Raw genomic sequence first — 18458 nt, 5'->3', positions numbered from 1 at the left:
GCTCTGTGAGGATGTGAAGCTGTCTGTAAGGAACCCACATTTCCATCAGCTCCCCGTGGGGATCCAGCCAATTAAAATGTAACCTGTTCAAAGTGTTTCTGCTTAAACCGTGGCCTCCTCCACAGAGAGGGTATCAATTAAGGTGGTTGTTACTGCACAGGTGGCAGATGTCAGCATTCCCTGAGGAACACCAGGGAGATGTGCAAAACAGGTTTCAGGATTTCTCGCTCTCTATGAGGTTAAAGGGGTGGGGGGGTAAATAATTAAAACATAGCCTATATTATAGAATATCAAAATTCTGAAGGTGCTTAGCCTAAGGGAGGCTACACAATTCAAAGCCAAAATGGCGGTCTCCGCTCAATGAAAAGCATTGGACTTTGGATCGTTGTAATTTGATTTGTGAGGATTATTTTGATTTCAAAATGTGATGAAATGTTGTTTGTATGCCAGTCAATAATCACAGACAAAAGCAATTCAATGTGCTGTTTACATCGTGTAAAGGAATTATTTCTAATGGCCAGATGTTTGTTTTTTTATCGTCAATAGGGTGAATCAGAATAGGCCTAAACCCCCTGCTTTTAAAATAATGGCTACGCCCTTGTAACCACTAATCCAGAATGCAGTTCACATTAATCTAAATGACAAATTACAGTTTAAAATGAGCAGAAATGCAATTTGTAGTCCACCAAAGTGAAGACAGGCTATTTATCAGACTCATTCCACTAGGATGCAACAGTAGGGGGCGCTAACGATTGCTAAAAATAGAAACGGAAAGTGATGAACGTGAGCCAAGGAAGTTTCATTTACAGATGCCAATTTCAGTTTTCCTTCACCAAGCAGCTGTTTTTATTGGTTTGTACTGTAAATGAGATAACACTTGCATCTGGCAGTGGCGTGACAGATGTTATACAGCAAAAAAAAAAAAAAAAGTACTTTATGACGTCACGTGTTAGTGCAAAGATGAGCTGGAGGGAAGTGAATGCTGGTACAAAAAAAAAATCCCTAGAACAAATAATTACTTTAAAGGGAATATTTCAAACAATTTTGAGAAGTAGCTTAAAAAGCAATGTTTGATTTTAAAACTGATAAATTACAATTCTAGAACTTTTTTAAAACAATGGTAGGACTTCATTTAACTAGCAAAAAGCAAAACAACTTGGACACTCGTAGTTACTGAACACATTTTTTTTTCCAAAAAAAAAAAAAAAAAACTCGCGTTCACATTGTGACCAACAGTGCAGATTTTAGAGTTGCTCCTTTTGGGATTCCGCATCTGCCTTCATCTTCTGCTCCTGCATGCGACTGCGGGCCGAGGCTGCGTAGAAAAGTAGCCGTGTATTAGCGGGGCAGTCAAGTTGAGCAGTGTTTGCTATTTGAGCCATTTAATCAAGTTATATTTCAGAACATGAATGCAAACAGAGCAGCTGCTTACTCAAATCATTGAGCCTCTGGATCAGTGTTGAATCTCCATCAGATTTGCTATAAAAAAGATAATAAAAAAAACATACATCAAAAATGTTTTGTTTTTTTCCCCCCAAAGAATATGAATTCTTTTGATGTAATTTTCTTACATGCCACTCCAAGGCATTTTTCCACTAACCTTCCATCGGGCTCATCTTGCCCATCAACGTCGAATCGTAACCTCTTGAGAAGTTTGGGCGTGCCTCCGTGATCTGAGCCTCTCTTAAAGGAGCGCTCGCCGCTGCTAACCATCTGGTTGATCTTTTGGAAGCGATTAGGCGTCTACACATGACAAAAAAAAAAAAAAAAAAGTCTTTGCAATCATGCATCAAGACAACATCACGGGTACCAAAACAAAGGCGCATACCCCAAATGATTCGCCGATGGAAACCAGCATTCTGCAGAGAGACAAATGAGATCGGTGACGCAGTCGAGCAGAGGCTGACATTGAAGCGGCAATGACAGTGAGGTGCTGACCTGCTGCGAGGGGTCATGATGCCGGGGGAGCGCGAGCTCTTCATGGGCGAGACGTACACGTTGCTGCTTCCGGGCAGACGCAGAGGTGAACTGGGAAATTTGTAAGGGCTGCGTGGGATTTGCGGGATTGGGGAGAGGGTCGGCGGCTGGAGGAAAACAAATAAAACAGACAGACTGTTGGAATATTTACACTTGACTAATTCCCTATTACTACTACTAGAGCAGTTTTTCTCATATATTTTTTTTTTAACAAAACAGGCTTCATATAGCCACAGAGTAGATTCGTGGGCGGCCATTTTGTCTCCTTAATCTTGTGTTTGAAATGGTTACGAGCTTTTGGCTCCAAAAATTTTATTTACAATAATTTCTATCTAACCCCACTGGTCTAAACACGGTATTCTGCTCAATATTGTGTTTGTGGAATGTGAGTAAAGCAGCAAAATCCACCTATTTTTATCCATCTCGGGAGGCAGCCATTTTGTCACTTGCTGTCAACTGAAAATTACATCACACAGCTGCTCAGGGCTCAGTAATGACCAATCACGGTTCATGTCTACATCACATGATCAAACTCACAAAACAGGTGAGCCTTGATTGGTCGTTGCCTGAGCAACTCTGATGTCATCTTGAGGAGACAGCAAATCGCAAAATGGCCGCCCCCCTGAGAGATATGATACAGAAAAATTGGTAGATTTTGCTTCTTAATTCATATTCCACAAATGCAATAATAATAATAAAAATTATTATTGATAATAATAATAAAAATTATTATTGATAATAATAATTTATTATTATTAATTACTATTATTATTGTAAATAAATAATAATAATGATGATAATAATAATCATTATTATTATTATTGTAAAGAAATTATTGTAAATTTTGGGGTTGACTTCCCATTTAAAAAACTTCACTTCAAAACGAAGATTTATAAGTGTGAAGTATGAATTGGTGGTGAAATTCATTTTCACCTAAATAGGTTTGAATTTTGATCAATAAATCGTTGCTGTACTACAAAAAGCCTGCATAGCAAATTGTCGCTGCTTGGTGTAAATGGGGAGCAATTCTTGGGAAGGAAGGCGTCTTACTCTTGTTGACGCATACTGCAGGATGTTGGTTTTCAGCCTCTGCATGAACACCTCGTTGTAGAAGACTATAATGGAGTCGTAGTGGCCCTCTGTGATCAACACGTGCTTGAAAGTCTGCAAATAAACATACGCGTCAGGTTGCATTAAGAACTCTAGAGGGAGAGGGCAATTAAAAAAAAAAAAGAAGACTGGATCACCTCCTGGCTAGTGTTAGGCATGTTTTTGTAGGATGACACGATGGCCTTAAAACGCAGCTCCACACTCGACTTGACTTTGTAGATGGCGTACATGGCTGACATCATCAACTAGAAGACAACATGAGGGGTGAGATGCTGAGTGGATGAAAAGTTGAAGATATTCGAGAATGAAAATGGTCAGGCTACCTGGTCCAGGTGACGATCTCTCATCAGCTCGTACTTGTGCTGCAGGGTGTGCTGGAAGAGCGTCCAGATGATGGGCTCCAGCTCCGGGTGGGAGGACGGGAGATAAGAGCAGAGCATCTTCAGTCTGGTGTAGGCTAGGCGGTACACTACATGGGAACAACCGGACATGAACAGTTTCACCATGTGACAATTCCAGTTTGTAAAAAGCTTACAATTAAATTTAGACATTTCCTCTATTCAAATTTTTGTGCTGAGTCATACATTTCTTATAGAAGAGGCTTAGTGAGTTGGACTTGAGGTGCCGGGGGTTCTGGCCCGCAGCCTGGGGGGCGGGCCTACTCGACGGTGGAGTAGCACCTTGAGAACCAGGCGGGGCGGGGGAGTCGGGCGGCAAGATGGGAAGGCACGGGCGGACGGGGGACAGATACCTGACACAAAAAATGGAGCCAAATTAACTCTTTGACTGCCAGACGTTTTCAGAAAAGGGATGCCGTGGGTGCCAGCCGATTTTAAGCATTTTGACTGATCTTTCAAGGTCCATAGAAAATTATGTGTTTGGACTATGGAAACACACATACCACCAAAACAAGATTGGACTCTCATCTTCCATCAGAAAAAAAAAGTTAGTTTCTACCTTATTCCGTTTTTGAGTAATCAACAATAGAAAATGGTTAATTTCACCTGTTTTGAAAAAAACGTCTTTTAACGTCTTTGGCACTCCTCCATAGGATTTTACGAAACGTTATTTAACGTTTTTGGCAGTCAAAGAGTTAAGGTAAAATTATAGTTAAAAATAATAATAAACATAATAAAAAGGAACAATATATATATATATATATATTTAATTATATTATTATTATAAAATAATAATGAATTTTATAAAGATCAATATAATAACAATAATAATAATAATATTAATAATAATAAATACAAAATATAGAAATAGCCCTCCCCCTTCCAATCCAAGAGTTGAGTTAGCTTGCTACACTTCCCCTTTCTAACTGATTCTGACTATCATATCTCAAAATGTGAGGAGCTCATAAAATTCATGCTCCTGAGTCACGGCGGTTTCGCAACATCGACGTGTCGGCACAGAGCGAGCCGGAAGACTCACAGGTCGGCAGCCGTGTGGTTGTGCTGCAGCGGTTGGTTGAAGCTAGCGGTTGTCTCCGCTTGCTCCGCTGCGCCGCCCTCGTGCTCCTGCTTCAGCAGCTCGAAGAGAGGCGAATCCTGCGACATGCAATCGAAAGCAGCTTTTCAAAGAGATTGCAGACGCAACAAGAAAAACGGAGACCAGTCTTGGATTCTGTACCCAAAAATGTTGTTAAAAAAAGATGTCAGACCTAGCAACAAAAATCGTGGCCGTTTTTTTTGCACATTGTCACGGTTTTAAACCAGAATTAAGCAGATTACATTTTTTAATACTGGTTTATTTATCTTACTTTTTATAGGTCTGATATTCAGTATCTCGCTTGGTACTTTATCACTACTTGTGTTAATTAAGCCTAGTTCACTCATAAATAAAATCACTTTTTTTTTTAAATGAGGATTTTTTTTTTCTTCCAAAATATAAATATTTCAATATAACGCACACCGAGATTTCCCTTCACGTGACTATCCGCACGTCAACAGGCGCGAGATGAGCTCACGAGGCGCTCGGGTGTGGTTTCCACAGCTGCAGGCACAGACCTGCAACGAGTCTGTTCTTTTGCGGTCACCACATCGTGCTGATTCAATGACATTTGTCAGCTTCGACTACTGTATAGTCTTCAGCGACGTGGTTTGGTATCTCCAGAAAAAAAAAAAAATATATATATATATATATATATATATATATACAGTATGTGGTTTGGTATCAAAGTCCAGTGTTGCCCTTTTACTAGACCAAAATGAAAAGAAAAATAACAGATCAATACAACAGCTAAGACAAAAGGTAATCCGGATATTGCGGAATAACAAGTTCTTACATTAATATTGTAATTTAAAGTGCAAAACACAAGTGGGAAGGCTTTGGCCCGAGTGGAGGCTCCTCCCTTCCCTTTTGTCTCGAATAGTCTGACACGCTAGCAGCTTGTAAAAGACCTTCAGACCGAGCAGAAGAGACAGGAGTGAAACAAGGGATCACTTTTGGTTTTTTTTACGGGCTGGCGGACCCACCGTTGGACTTTTAAGGAACAGGAACAGGAACAGGAGCAGGAAATGAACTGGAGCACAAAAGTGAGCAGAATGAGCGCTTCCTATTGTTGACAATTAATTATCCATGGCGCAAGAAGTGACACGCTTGGATGAAGCAAAAGGTATTTGGTCGAGCTTCTTCTATTTTTCCTCTCTCAATGCAAATGCTAACAAATGGATTGTTAGAGACCGGTGGTTCAACAGGTTTTTCTTTTTTCTCACCAGCTTGATTTCAAAAATGTCGAACGGTACGCTGGGTGCCACTTTGATGAAGTGCAACAAGAACGACGACTTCAAGTACCCTCTGTACAGCGCAGTTTTCAGCCTGGTGTTTGTCTTCGGCTTCTTCTTCAACCTGGTGGCCGTGTACATTTTCGGCTGCACGTTGAAGCTGAGGAACGAAACCACCACCTACATGGTGAACCTGGTCGTCTCCGACTCGCTCTTCGTCCTCAGCCTGCCCTTTCGGATCGTCTACTTCATAAAGCGGGAATGGATGTTCGGGAGCGAGCTGTGCAAGATTTCCGTGGCGCTTTTCTACACCAACATGTACGGCAGCATCCTCTTCCTCACCTGCATCAGCGTCGACCGCTTTCTGGCCATCGTGCACCCGTTCCGGTCGCAGAAGATTCGGACCAAGCGGAACGCCAAACTGGCCTGTGTGACGGTGTGGGTTCTGGTTCTTTCCGGAAGCATCCCCACTGGGTTCCTGCTGGATACCACGTCACCCAAAAACGTCAACGCTTCGTCCAACTACTGCTTTGAGAACTACTCCAACAACCAGTGGAAGTTGGAGCTGTCCAAGGTGGTGATGTTCATCGAGACGGTGGGTTTTGTCATCCCGCTCATGGTCAACGTTTTCTGCTCTGCCATGGTTCTACGGACCTTGAAGAAACCTCAAACCATCAGCCGCGGCGGCAGCATCAACAAAGCAAAAGTGTTGCGGATGATCGTCGTGCATCTGCTCATCTTCTGCTTCTGTTTCATCCCTTACAACGTCAATCTCATGTTCTACTCTCTGGTCCGGACCAAAGTCCTCAAAGGATGTTACGCCGAACACGTGGTTCGAACCATCTACCCCATTTCGCTGTGCATCGCGGTGACCAACTGCTGCTTCGATCCCGTTGTTTATTACTTCACGTCGGAGACCATTCAGAGCTCCATCAAACGCAAGTCCACCGTGTGGCACAACGGCGTCAAGCTTCTGGACCGGTTGCACGGGGACAGCGCGCAGAGCAGCCCGAGTACGACGCCCAGAAGTCGGACATTGAGGCCGCTCAGAAACGACTTCGCAGACTCAAAGAGTTTACAGTTGAAAGGAAACTCCACTTTGTGAAACTATGAGAGGCCGGAATTGGACTCGCAGCAAAGAACAAAAGACATTGGACACTAATGAGTGGGACCAAAGACATTTCTTCCTTGTTCAGCCCATAAAGATGAGGACATCTGGCTGGATCAATACTTTCACTGATTTGTGACAGTGTATGAATGAATTGACACGCTTCTGAAAAAGTACATTTTTTGCACATGGAATGCAGTTGTCTTCAGTATTAGCTTTTTTTTTTTTTTTTATGTACTTGAGGCCTCTGAAGACTTTCAAGGCACTTTTGAGTGCTACACCCTCAGACAGCTTCATTCCCAAAGCAAATAAACCAGTTAAGACTTGACCATAACCTGATAAGAAGCGTTTTGTTTTTTTTTTTTTTAAATGTATCAAGTCAATGTGTAACCAAACTATAAGTCTACACAACTGAGTCATACATTCGCTTACGTAGCGTAGCAGCTGAGGTCACAAACGCACAATGACGCAAATTGCTTTCAGGTGTGGTAAATGATTAACAAAACCCCAGCACTAGGCAACAGTTTAATAACATTACAACTGGTCTTAACCAAACAAGTGAAGTGAAACAAAAAAATCAGCATGCTTTGGGGCCGCGTATTGTCCAAGTCAAAATGAAAGAGAAGGAGTCCTATCATGAATATCTAATAAAATACAAATTCTAGATTATTCAAATATGACAAACCGTTCAAATTGGCGACTGATAACAAAGCTTGAATGCATGCGAAATCGTCGCCTTTTCTTGCCAAAGCTGCGCGTGTGCAAGACTGAGCGCTACAACATTCCTGTCAGGAAGCTTTGGCCCGGGTTCTGCTCTGACATGGGGGTAATGCCTCCCCCCCCACCAGTAAAACATCAGCATGCGAGCAACAACACGCCTCGAGAAACGCGTCGGATTCCTGACCAAAGTGGAAGTCACACGGGCAGGAATGCAGGCAATAATATTGATACATGCCTGAGCGGAATTTGCCATTATTCCTATCAAACATTTATTTTATTTTATTTTTTTTTACACGCACGCACGCACACGCACAAACACACATACAAAAAAAAAGAAAAAAAAGGGAGAACAATGATGATGACGACATGTCAAATGATCAATACTGAGCTCTCCCCAGAAAAAAAAAATCCCTATCAAACAATACAAATCTTAAAATTATGATGCCACTATGATGCCTCTCTAAGGTATGCCGTTTTACATTGTGTGTTAGCATTAAGCTAGCAGAATTTCCTTAACTCATAACATGTAATTCTCTGATGTTTGGTTTGACAGGAAACTTTAACTGGGAGACGCAACAAAGCTTGTGGCCTCATTTTGGAAGAATTGTTCACTAACTGCCAAACTGCTGCCTGTTGTGACGTGAATTGAGTTTTCTGCCAGCATCTGGTACTTCTTGACCCGGGTTTGTTTTGTGATGTACTCATTTTGCAATCTTTACAAAACCGCTTCTTACTCTCCCATCTTTCTTGCGAGGTGTGCGCAACCACTCGCGGCGCAACAACGAGGCACTCTTTACAGGGTACTTTAACGCTATGAAATTAATAACTATCAATTTACAAAGAAGGTTGGAAAAATATTCCCTAGTTTATTGATCTCATCAAGAGATAGAGGTTATGTTTTTATATTTTAAAATTAATGGCGTAGAGTCCTTGAAAAATGACAAAAAATACAATACCAAGAACAAAAGTGTCGTTTTTCTTCTTCTCACTGATATGCATTGTGAAAGCATCGTAATTTTAATAACATTTTAACAATGTTTAAATTCACCGTGATTGGCTGGAGACAGGGATGTGATTTGACCAAAGTGAAATTATCTGAAAATTTAGCCGGAGGTCTGGGGGCCGCTGGCACCCAGCTAGGTCCAGGGTTTTCTGTGTTTTTAAGTACTTTCTTTTTTCTTTTTTCTTTTTTCTTGGGAGATCTCAGTATTGATCATTTGAAATGTCATCATCATTGTTCTCCCTTTTTTTTTTTTTTTTTTGTATGTGTGTTTGTGCGTGTGTGCGTGCGTGCGTGTGTGCGTGCGAAAAAAAAATAAAAATAAATAAGAATTCCCATACCGTTCACCTAAACCGAACACTTCAAAATCCAGCCAGAGTCGTGGGGCCGCCAGGAGACCCAAAGGGGGACCAAAGAAAAGAAAGAAAAGCGAAGCCCAGCACCGACCAGACACCACCCACCGGGCCACTAACCTTCACCAACCCCAAAGACATCCAAACTCCAACAAATCAGGGAAACCTCAAGGGCCCAAAGGAGAAACTGAGGAAAGGTAGAAAGGACAGACGAAGCAGAGTGAGATCCACAGACACCAGCCTCCACTGAATCAATGACCTGAGGGAGAAACAAACCACACGGACAGGCGACCGCAGCACTGCTTCATACCGCGGCCGCCCCAACCGATGCCCCCCCCCCCAGTTGTGTGGTGCATTAAAATTTGGCGGGGAGCTGCAGGGCGGAGACGGTGTCTCCACCCCACCCCACTCCCCCCCAAAGTGTGTTATGTGCCCTAAAATGTATTGTGCAAAACTAGTGCAGTGAGTTAAGAGGAGCGACCAGCTGGGCCCCCCCCAACCGGGCGGGGGGGGGGGGGGCGCACCCGCCCACCAGAAACCCCCACCCACCCCACCGGGACCCCGGCGGGGCTTGCCCCCCGGATACCGGGGCCCGCCCGAAGTGCCCGGAGGCCCACTGGAGCGGGGCGGGCACAACACCAATCCCGCCCACTCCCCCGGCCCCCGGAGCGCCGAGACCCGGGCCACGGACGGAACCCCCGGCCTAGGGGAGGGGGAGGAGGGCGGACAGGGGAGGGGGAGGGGACGGGGGAAGGAGACGACAGGAAGGGCAGGAGGCAGCAGCAGGGCCGCAGAGAGAGGGGGAGAGGAGGAGGAAGGGCGACGAGGGAGAAGGGACAGGGAGGCGGAGGACGGGCAGGGAGAGGTGAAGAGGGAGAGGAAGCAAGGGGGAGGAAGGGGGAGGGGAGAGGGAACCACGGGGCACCCCGGCGGCCCACAGGCCCCGACCCGCGTCGCCGGACCCAGAGCGACGGACCGCGCCGGGGCGGCGCCGCCCCGGACACCAGGGAGAGCCCCGCAACACAGCACCCACCACGAGACCCAGGGAACGACCAAGACGCAGCCGCCACCCAGCAGCCAACAGAGGGGCAGACCCGCCCACGCCCAGCCAGGGGGGACAGCACCTGTAGCGTTAGTCCCCTGGCATGCAGTGAATCCGAATATTAGCCTTTAGTGCCCATTGGAGGTGAATCTGTTCGATCCTGTTGGCAGCAACTGGGTTCCTGACTATAAAAACACAACCATTAGTAACAAACTGCCAAATGCAGAGACATCAATGTAAGTTATCACGATGTGGTGGCTCTCGCTAACAGGCAGAATTAAATAACCAGAATTAGGTTAAAATATTCTATATACGTAGACCATATTTCTATGAATTTTGATATTAAACTATTAGTTTTTAAGTACTTTCAATGCACTCACATGACAAAGAAATAGACAAAACAACAGCATAAATTTTCAATGTATATTGAACTATCCCATATAAAATGGCAGTTTTAGTCAACTCAAAATCAGTCACATTCAAAAACATTGGACTGCCTTTGCTTTTAAAAACTATCACTGAGAATATCATCATATCTAACTAATGTGATTACTAAGTTAACACATAAATAATGTTGAAGAGTTCAAATTTCATGAACAAATAATTGTATCGTGACCAAATGATAAGTAACTCATATTACAGCATACCACAAATGTCTTTGTTATAGCAGAAGATGTTATCTGTCGGAGTCATGTGCATACACAATGAACTACTAAAATAAAAAATAAAAAAAATAAAAAAATCGAATTTTTTTTGGGGGGGGGGGGATAAAAAAAAACGGAATTCCGCGAATTAGCGGAAAAATCACATCCCTGTGGAGACCATGGCAGGGTGTACCCTGGCCTTTCATCCTAAGACCATAATAAGGGCAAATGCTATGAAAAACGGACGGATGTTACAATATTTATTACGGGAGGTAAATCACAATCAAATTATCACCTCATATAAAAATTCTAATGATAAATGTGTTTTTGTAAAACATCATGATTAAGCCCTAAGGTGTTTTTTAGGCTTTTGCTCAAAAATAACATACCCAAAATTTAAAAAAAAAAAAAAAAAAAAAAAAGAGGAAATATGTGTAATATATGTTACGGGTTAAGAGCAAATAAAGATGGCGCACAGCACAAAATGTGAAAAAAAACGAAACACAAAAACACGTGTGTTTTTGATAATTAAATGAGTTTGTGTTTGAGCCGTGTTTCTTGCAAATTGCTTATAAATTCTTGTAGCCCTTGTTCTGCAGTTTAATTTCATGTTAAGTGCATTGTTTCACACAATTTCTTCTTCAAAGTCCGAGAGGACCCAACTGGCGCTAAGGCTTAAAGGGTTTTTAAGTATCTGACACAAACTTGACCTCAAGCTTTGTTTGCCTCTTTTATGGAAAAAAAAACCAAGTTAAAACTTTATTGCCAATAAGGTGTTGTTGAGCACCGTCAAATATTACGTCAACTGTCTGTTGCAGCTGCCTGTTTATATCACCTTTGTAAATATACACTTCATAAAAGTGGTGGGCCACTTTTGGCTTCATTAAATTTGACCTGCCACCGATTTAATTGCTCCAACAGAAGCTCATGATCGTGTTCCACCTTCCATTTTATGTTCTCATAAAACAAGCTCATTTCATACAGGAGAGACGTGGGGGGTTTACGGCATCTGTGAGTCATGGCTGAAATTCAGCCATAAGTCAGCCATGGGGGTTTACGGAATCTGTGAGTCATGGCCTGCTTGATTTTTATGTTTGGGTTCCATAATACCATCAAATCAACAACAACAAAAATCCCGGATTGGCAATAAAACTGCATTGATTCTATCTTGTTCATATGTAAGTCAATCTTACTCACCGTCTTCCATGCGATGTGTTCCATGATGAGGTTCTCGCAGGTCTCCAGATGTTTGACGATGTCTTTGCTAAGAGTCGGATCGGCTTTGATAAAACTCTCGATGACTTTGTAGAAGTCAAAGCCGGTGATGTTTAAAAAGTCCAGTATCCACGGAAAGCACAGGTCCACTTCGCCGGGTTGACCACCGCCGCGGCCAGTCTTGAAACTGCTCTCTAAATCATGAGAAGTGAACTGTTAGGGAGTCCAGACTAACATGACAGAATCCATTTTTTAACTTTTTTTATAAACACACCTCCGTATGTTGCCATGACAACCTCCAGCGCACAGGCCAAGAGTGATGTGTGGAACGTGGAGTCGTTGAGAAGTTTACTGGAATGGATGACGAGTGAATTAAGGTTGCTTCACATTTAATGACTTCCAACAGTCAACTTAAGTAGAAATTAATCAATTAAAAGAAAAGTTTTAAAAATAATTAGTACCTGAAATTTTGCACAGACAGTCGTTTTTCTTCCTAGGGAACACCAAGAACGAAAGTTGAAATGTTGATTTTTTTTTTTTTTTCTTTAGATCTTGGATCCAAACGTTTTATTGACAAAAGCAGAATTTTTGAATAAAATGGCAAAATGACACTTTTCTTGAGAAGCTGTAAATCAAACACAGTACCGATTTTAGCATGGCCTCCATGACTTTGTAGTAGAGTTTGACACCAAGCGTAAATCTCTGTAAAAAAAAATTATAATTGGAAAAAAAATAATTAAAAAAAAGCATCACAAATGTTGCACCGCAATCTATTCGAGTTTTACTTCATACCTGCTTTCCTAGAGTGATGCAACGCGGGCCAACTGCCTCGGCAAACTTCTGGCTGAATTTTGGTCCCAATGTCTCCAAGCGCTTCAGCACGTCCCGAGTTGGGTCCACGGTACAGTTCTGACAACACAAAAGAGGCGGGAAGTCAACACTCGTGGGACGCCAGCTGACATTTTAAATGACTGCAAACATTTGTGGCGAAGCACCTTGAAATAAGTTGCCAAGTTGGTGGATGGCCGGTCGCCACGGGAGGTGAGGTCTCCCCTCAACTGCTGAATGGAGGTCATAGCGGCTCTGATGAGACAAAACAAACAGCAAAAATAAAAACTTAAAAAAAAAAAAAATGATAACACATCTCCTATGTTGTAATTGACATGCTCACCTGATTGGAGTCTGAGGGATGGGCATGGCATCTTCTTCCAGCATGTTCTTCTTAGGCGTTCTCTCCATTTGTACCCTGGAGAGAGAAGGTATGAATGTTTTATTTTTTTTAATTCCCTCAATCAATACACCAGAATGTAGTTTTGATTTTAAAATCCTTACGGGTCCAATTTAGGCACAAGAAGCGTCTCATCGCCGTCCAAAAACAGCCGTGCGTCGATGTCTCTACTCTTGAGGTAGTGCTCTTCATACTGTTGGTTGACGCCACTGGCCTGTGGTGAGAATGAAAGCTGCGGGTTCGTCTCTTAAGAGGTTTTTACTACAAATGTACATGTTCAGTATATGATCACATTTACTTAAGAGCAACATGTTAATACGTTAACCTCTCTATTGATGCGGATCATATTGTAAATTGTGTATTCGTTTTGAAAAATGATTTTTCTATAGATGTTTGCTGCAATAATTCGTGTTACACTCTCAAATCAGTTGGGTCAAATGCAACCCAATTTGGTTATTTTTGGGTTGTTGTGTTTTTTACCCAAAATAACTATAAAAATAACCCAATTTGGGTTAAAAATGGGACCAACCAAAATAAATAAATACAATAAACAGGGTCATTTTGTATAAGAAAGTTGGGATGAATTAACCCAAGTAGTACACCAGTCCATTTTTTTTCCCCAAAGTAACCCAATAAAAATAACTAATATAGCACACTTTGTGTCTAAAATAGGATTAATGCGCTACTTAGGTCAATTTGACCCAATATTTGGTTTATTTTATAAAAACAACACATTTGTTGTACATTTAAAAAACATTTTTTAGATAGATATTATTTTGATATAAAACAACCCAAACTGACCTGCTACTTGGGTCAATTTGACCCAACTTTGGGTTGTTTTATAACAAAATAATCAATTTTTTTTGTGTGTGGGGGATGTTTTGTACAATTTTTGTTTTTGTTTTTATCAAATAAACCAAATATTGAGTCAAATTGACCCAAGTAGCAGGTCAGTCCAATTTTTGACCAAAATTGGGTTATTTAAAATGAACCTGTTATAAATGTGTGAAAAGTTGATGAAATGAATAATCCACAATAACAACAAATTTTCCAGTGCTGTTTTGTGGGCTATTCATTTGACCCAATTTGGGGGGGTTAAATAACTCAAAAAGTTGACTTTTTTATTTATTTAATTTTTTTACTATTTTGAAGTGTATTATTAAGGTGAGGTTGGGTGTGTTAAAAGGAATGGCAAATATTGTAAATATTTCACTGGAAATAAATTATTTTCTGTTGACAACAGAAAGGACAATTTTCATTTTTTCATATGACCTCAACCATGCCAAGTCGAAGTGGGTAATCTACAATAAGTCGCACAGAAATTGTCTTTATGGAGCGTTGTAATAAGAAATGTGTTTATCAAACGTACAATGTTAGCAAACAGTGACGTGTCATCATTAAAAATCCAGAGTAAACATTTCGCACCCACATGATCAACAAGTGAGAACTAACATAAATAATGAGAACACAGTGAGGCTAAACAGCCCTCACAAGGCGTACCTGAGGAAGACCGGGAGATATGGGAAGATCCAGTGACACCAGGAAAGCGCAGAAACTGGTCTGATAGACATTTTTCACCTAAAAAAAGCAATTTGCATGAAGAAGCACACACGGGGTCAAACAAAGAGTCTTCAAGACGACGTTTATCGAGCGCGGAGCACAAAAAAAGGGGAGACGCAAACCTCATCTAGATTGCATTCATTTTCCATGCACAAGGTTTCAAGAAGCAACGCGTTGGCCTCCGGCTCCGCAGGTCGCACTTTGCCGTTGTTCTGGTTGCGACGAGACGTTCGCGTGACGGGGATCTGGACTTTGCTGGCGGCGGATTCTGACGACAACAATAAAGACTTGATTTTGTTCACAGGCTGCATATTGTAAAAAAAAATTCCAGACTGTAAATGTTCAATGTTATAAAGGAAGTCAAGTTTCATCCATAGGCAGAAATTCCTCTGGGTCACCTCCTAACATAACATTGTAAACATTTTCCATATCAACGTCAATTTGCGATCTGCAACTGAGTCTTACGGTAAAGAGGCTGCAGGAGAGCCGAAGGGCATCGCTTGATGAACAACTCGAGCGTGCACAGCAGCAACTGAAATGATATGACCAGGTCGTCCTCCATCTGCAAGGCCTTTCCTGCATGAGAAATATCAGCACAAGATGGAGGTCACCCTCTTAAGCAACAAAAACAAGTATAAGCACCAAAACGTTCCAATCCAAACACTGGAACCAAAAAGGAAGCACGGGTGAGAGAAATAACTCTGAGCATAATAATAATAATAATTCCAACCTGATGGCGATTCGTGTTTTTAAACACATAACTCACCTTTAGCCAAAAGGAAGATCGTCCAACAGGTGCGTAGGATCTCAGTCGTCCTGGAAAACCAGACAGTCAACCTTTTGAAAATCTGCAATGTAACGTTTAAACCAAGCAAGAAAATGTTGCGACTTACTTTGCCTCGGGGGCCGCAGCAAAGATCGTTTTGCATGTCCTGAAACAACAAGTATGACATTGGAAAAACTATTTCGCCTTCAAATTAGGCATCTTTAACGACACTGCTATGTGTGCGTTTTACTCACTTCTCAAACCTCTGGTAAAGAGCCAGGGTCACGTCGTATTTGTTCTCCAATCGTGTCAGTGCTGAATTCACCTTGGTGCTTATCGTGTCCAAGTTTACGTCCAACTTCCGAACCAGAGCCACGAACTGCTTGACGCTGAAAAAGTTGTGTAGAAGTAGAAAATACTTAAATCAACAGTTTTGCTCTTAAGTCAGCATGTCTCGGTGTACTGCAAATGCAACAATAATACAAACATATAATGTACCTTCCTAAAGGCATAACAACAGTATGAAAAAGCATGAATTTTTGGAACATGTTGGACAAAAAAAAAACGGTGGAAGAAAATGATATAATAACAACAACAATAATAAAAATAAAATAACGTACAACTAGACTCAATTCGAGAAAATGTCCAATCAACACAATTTATTTGCAGGCACTGCTGAGGAATTATCACAAATACTTACTTCATAGAGATTGCTTTTAAGATCTGAGTTATGGTGAAGGAAGCAACATCCATGTCGGTCACAACTGTAAACAGACAGGCACCCCACAGCCTTGTTTGCTCTTCCTAAAGTGAGATGTTAAAAAAAAATGGCACACTTTAAAACTTTTTGAAACTCACAAACATTAATCGAGCTGCTATTTGGCCAAAGGGAAGTCAATAAATTAGCAATGAGACAAGTGTCTGCCATCTTTGTGGAGTTTTCACACCAAAAAAAATGAAATTAGCACTTCAAATTTCTTTAAAATCTCCTATAACAAATACATTCATAAATATTGTCTGCTTACATACATGACCTATTCTGCTGCCTGCACTGCATTTCTTAACAACAATCTTCAATTTGCGCTATTTAGTTATGTCGAGTTTTTAGGGCTTGTGTCGGTAATTGAAACATGACACTAATTTTGACCCATTGATGTCTAAGAATTTCGGCCTGCCCGAAAAATTGGTGGATATTTTTAACAGAAAGGAGCTCCCTGAGTAGAAGACAAAGTGGAAGACAAGAAGAGAATTCTGGAAAAACAATGACGTTATACCTTTTTTACCATATTTTCTAAAGGGGATATCATTTGCACTTTGACAGATTTTAATTTGGGGGTTGAAATCCTGTCATGTTGGCCTCTGTTTGGATGACAAGAGCATTTCTTTAATACGTACAGCAAATTCATACAGGGATTCCTGAAGACTTGTGTACATCTTCCAAGTACGGTCACAAACCAGATCAGACACCTGCAGGTTCTTGCACAGAGCAACAAAGTCAGCATCTTTGTCCCTGTGCCTAGAGAGTGGGGAACACAAATGATATCAACACGAAATCTGCAAATTCAAATCATTTGACTATCTCGTGAGAAATTATCTTTGTGTTGCCGCTTTCGGGACGATTTCACAGGTTTGTGTTAGTATAATGTGGCGCAATAATGTATGTTTACTGTGAACGTATAGGCCTCGAAAAAAAAGAAGAGAGAAAGAAAGAGAGAGCTCAGTTTATTCTCCAAACGATTTCCAAGGGTCAACGACAGTTTTAATAGAACTTAAAACGAAATTGTAATTTAAATGATATTTGGGTGACTTACTTTGTAACCGAGAACTCTGGAGTCGTTTTAATGTCCGGAGAGGAACTTTCAGGTCTCTTTTTCGGCTCTTTGTTTTGGATCGTCCCGGCACTACGCCTCTTGGGTGGCATCCTTCTGTCCCGCTAACAAACGAGCAGATATATGGAGAATATTGAGTATATGTCAACCTGAAGGTGCAGATTCGTTTTTTAAATACTGAATTCAAACCCCAATCTAGCGAGTGTGTTTCGATAACACAAAACATGGATGGCTTCCGGAAACCGGTTTAGTGTGTTCGATTTGTTGCACGGTATTGCGCGCTCGGTTGGAAATGCCGTCTTAAACGTGCCCACTGCAGTCAATTGGTTAGATGAAAACAAATGTAATTTGTTTAAATGAGCAATGTCATTTATATCACCTAACTACTGTGCAAATAATATTTAAATTACATAACAATAGTCATACTGTATTTTATGTTGGCTGTGTAGCGAACCGCAGAAGGATGTGACCGGAAGAGAACGAGCATAACTAAAACGATCGAACCCAAATTCATGGGACAAAACCGCGGGAAAGTGTTTACGCAACATCCGCTTATTTGCATTTATCCCGCCATTTGAATTTGTACGTCACAAAGAACAGAAGGCTTGTCTGTTGTTTTCATACACCTAGCGCCACAAGTCAACTCATAGTAATACTTGTGAATAAACGAATCCTTTATTTGTGGTATATGTGGCAATTCTACACAAATTAGCACGACTTATTGTTTAAACTTTCTTTATTAAACCATGTACTGTCGCTTACATCGGGAAAAGTGAAGCCACCGGAAGTGCCTTCTCAGTGCTTATTACATTGATTTTTGTGCGGCGTTTTCATGCTTTTTCCTCCCCCATCCATGCCGTTAGCGTCGCGCAGAAACATCATAAGTCACAATTTGGTAAAATTATTATTATTTTGTAATCTATACTAAAGGTCAGTCCACACGTGTCTTAAGTGTTGAAAATGGCTTGCTCTCTTTGATGGTGCAATGTTATTGCATGAACAAAAATGCAGTTTTGGGGGTATCCTGAAAAGTGAGTAGAGGGGAGGTGTAAAGCAAGGTTTTGGGCAACGCCAACGATATGCCAGTCCCTAGTAAACACTCACTTCCTCGTTCTTGTTTGTCAGTGGACACTGACTCACTACTACCCTCTTCTGGTAGCACGCGTGCTTCTGGTAG

At 41.5% G+C, this 18458-nt stretch overlaps 2 protein-coding genes across 2 annotated transcripts; one reads left to right on the top strand and one right to left on the bottom strand.

Annotated features, from left to right (window-relative positions):
- Nucleotides 1-816: 816 nt before the first annotated feature.
- Nucleotides 817-17527, bottom strand: rb1 (retinoblastoma 1). Its single transcript, XM_077546963.1, has 27 exons — nucleotides 17264-17527; nucleotides 16848-16968; nucleotides 16153-16256; nucleotides 15707-15841; nucleotides 15580-15618; nucleotides 15453-15502; nucleotides 15152-15262; nucleotides 14809-14954; nucleotides 14627-14704; nucleotides 13231-13340; nucleotides 13070-13144; nucleotides 12894-12981; nucleotides 12691-12807; nucleotides 12544-12600; nucleotides 12360-12391; nucleotides 12173-12249; nucleotides 11881-12092; nucleotides 4525-4640; nucleotides 3672-3838; nucleotides 3411-3556; nucleotides 3225-3332; nucleotides 3028-3141; nucleotides 1939-2084; nucleotides 1829-1859; nucleotides 1601-1743; nucleotides 1433-1479; nucleotides 817-1315 (listed from the first exon to the last, which is right to left on the bottom strand). Exons 1-27 carry the CDS (start codon nucleotides 17371-17373, stop codon nucleotides 1245-1247), a joined length of 2751 nt encoding a protein of 916 aa, XP_077403089.1. The 5' UTR covers nucleotides 17374-17527; the 3' UTR covers nucleotides 817-1244.
- Nucleotides 5467-7425, top strand: LOC144036376 (lysophosphatidic acid receptor 6-like). The gene is made up of 2 exons (XM_077546964.1): nucleotides 5467-5707; nucleotides 5811-7425. Exon 2 carries the CDS (start codon nucleotides 5824-5826, stop codon nucleotides 6919-6921), a length of 1098 nt encoding a protein of 365 aa, XP_077403090.1. The 5' UTR covers nucleotides 5467-5707; nucleotides 5811-5823; the 3' UTR covers nucleotides 6922-7425.
- Nucleotides 17528-18458: the final 931 nt, after the last annotated feature.

The sequence above is a fragment of the Vanacampus margaritifer genome, chromosome 16 (genome assembly GCF_051991255.1).
Source record: "Vanacampus margaritifer isolate UIUO_Vmar chromosome 16, RoL_Vmar_1.0, whole genome shotgun sequence".
In the NCBI taxonomy this organism is placed as follows: Eukaryota; Metazoa; Chordata; class Actinopteri; order Syngnathiformes; family Syngnathidae; genus Vanacampus; species Vanacampus margaritifer.
Note: the sequence above shows the minus strand (reverse complement) of the source record. Positions and strands in the feature narration are given on the sequence as shown.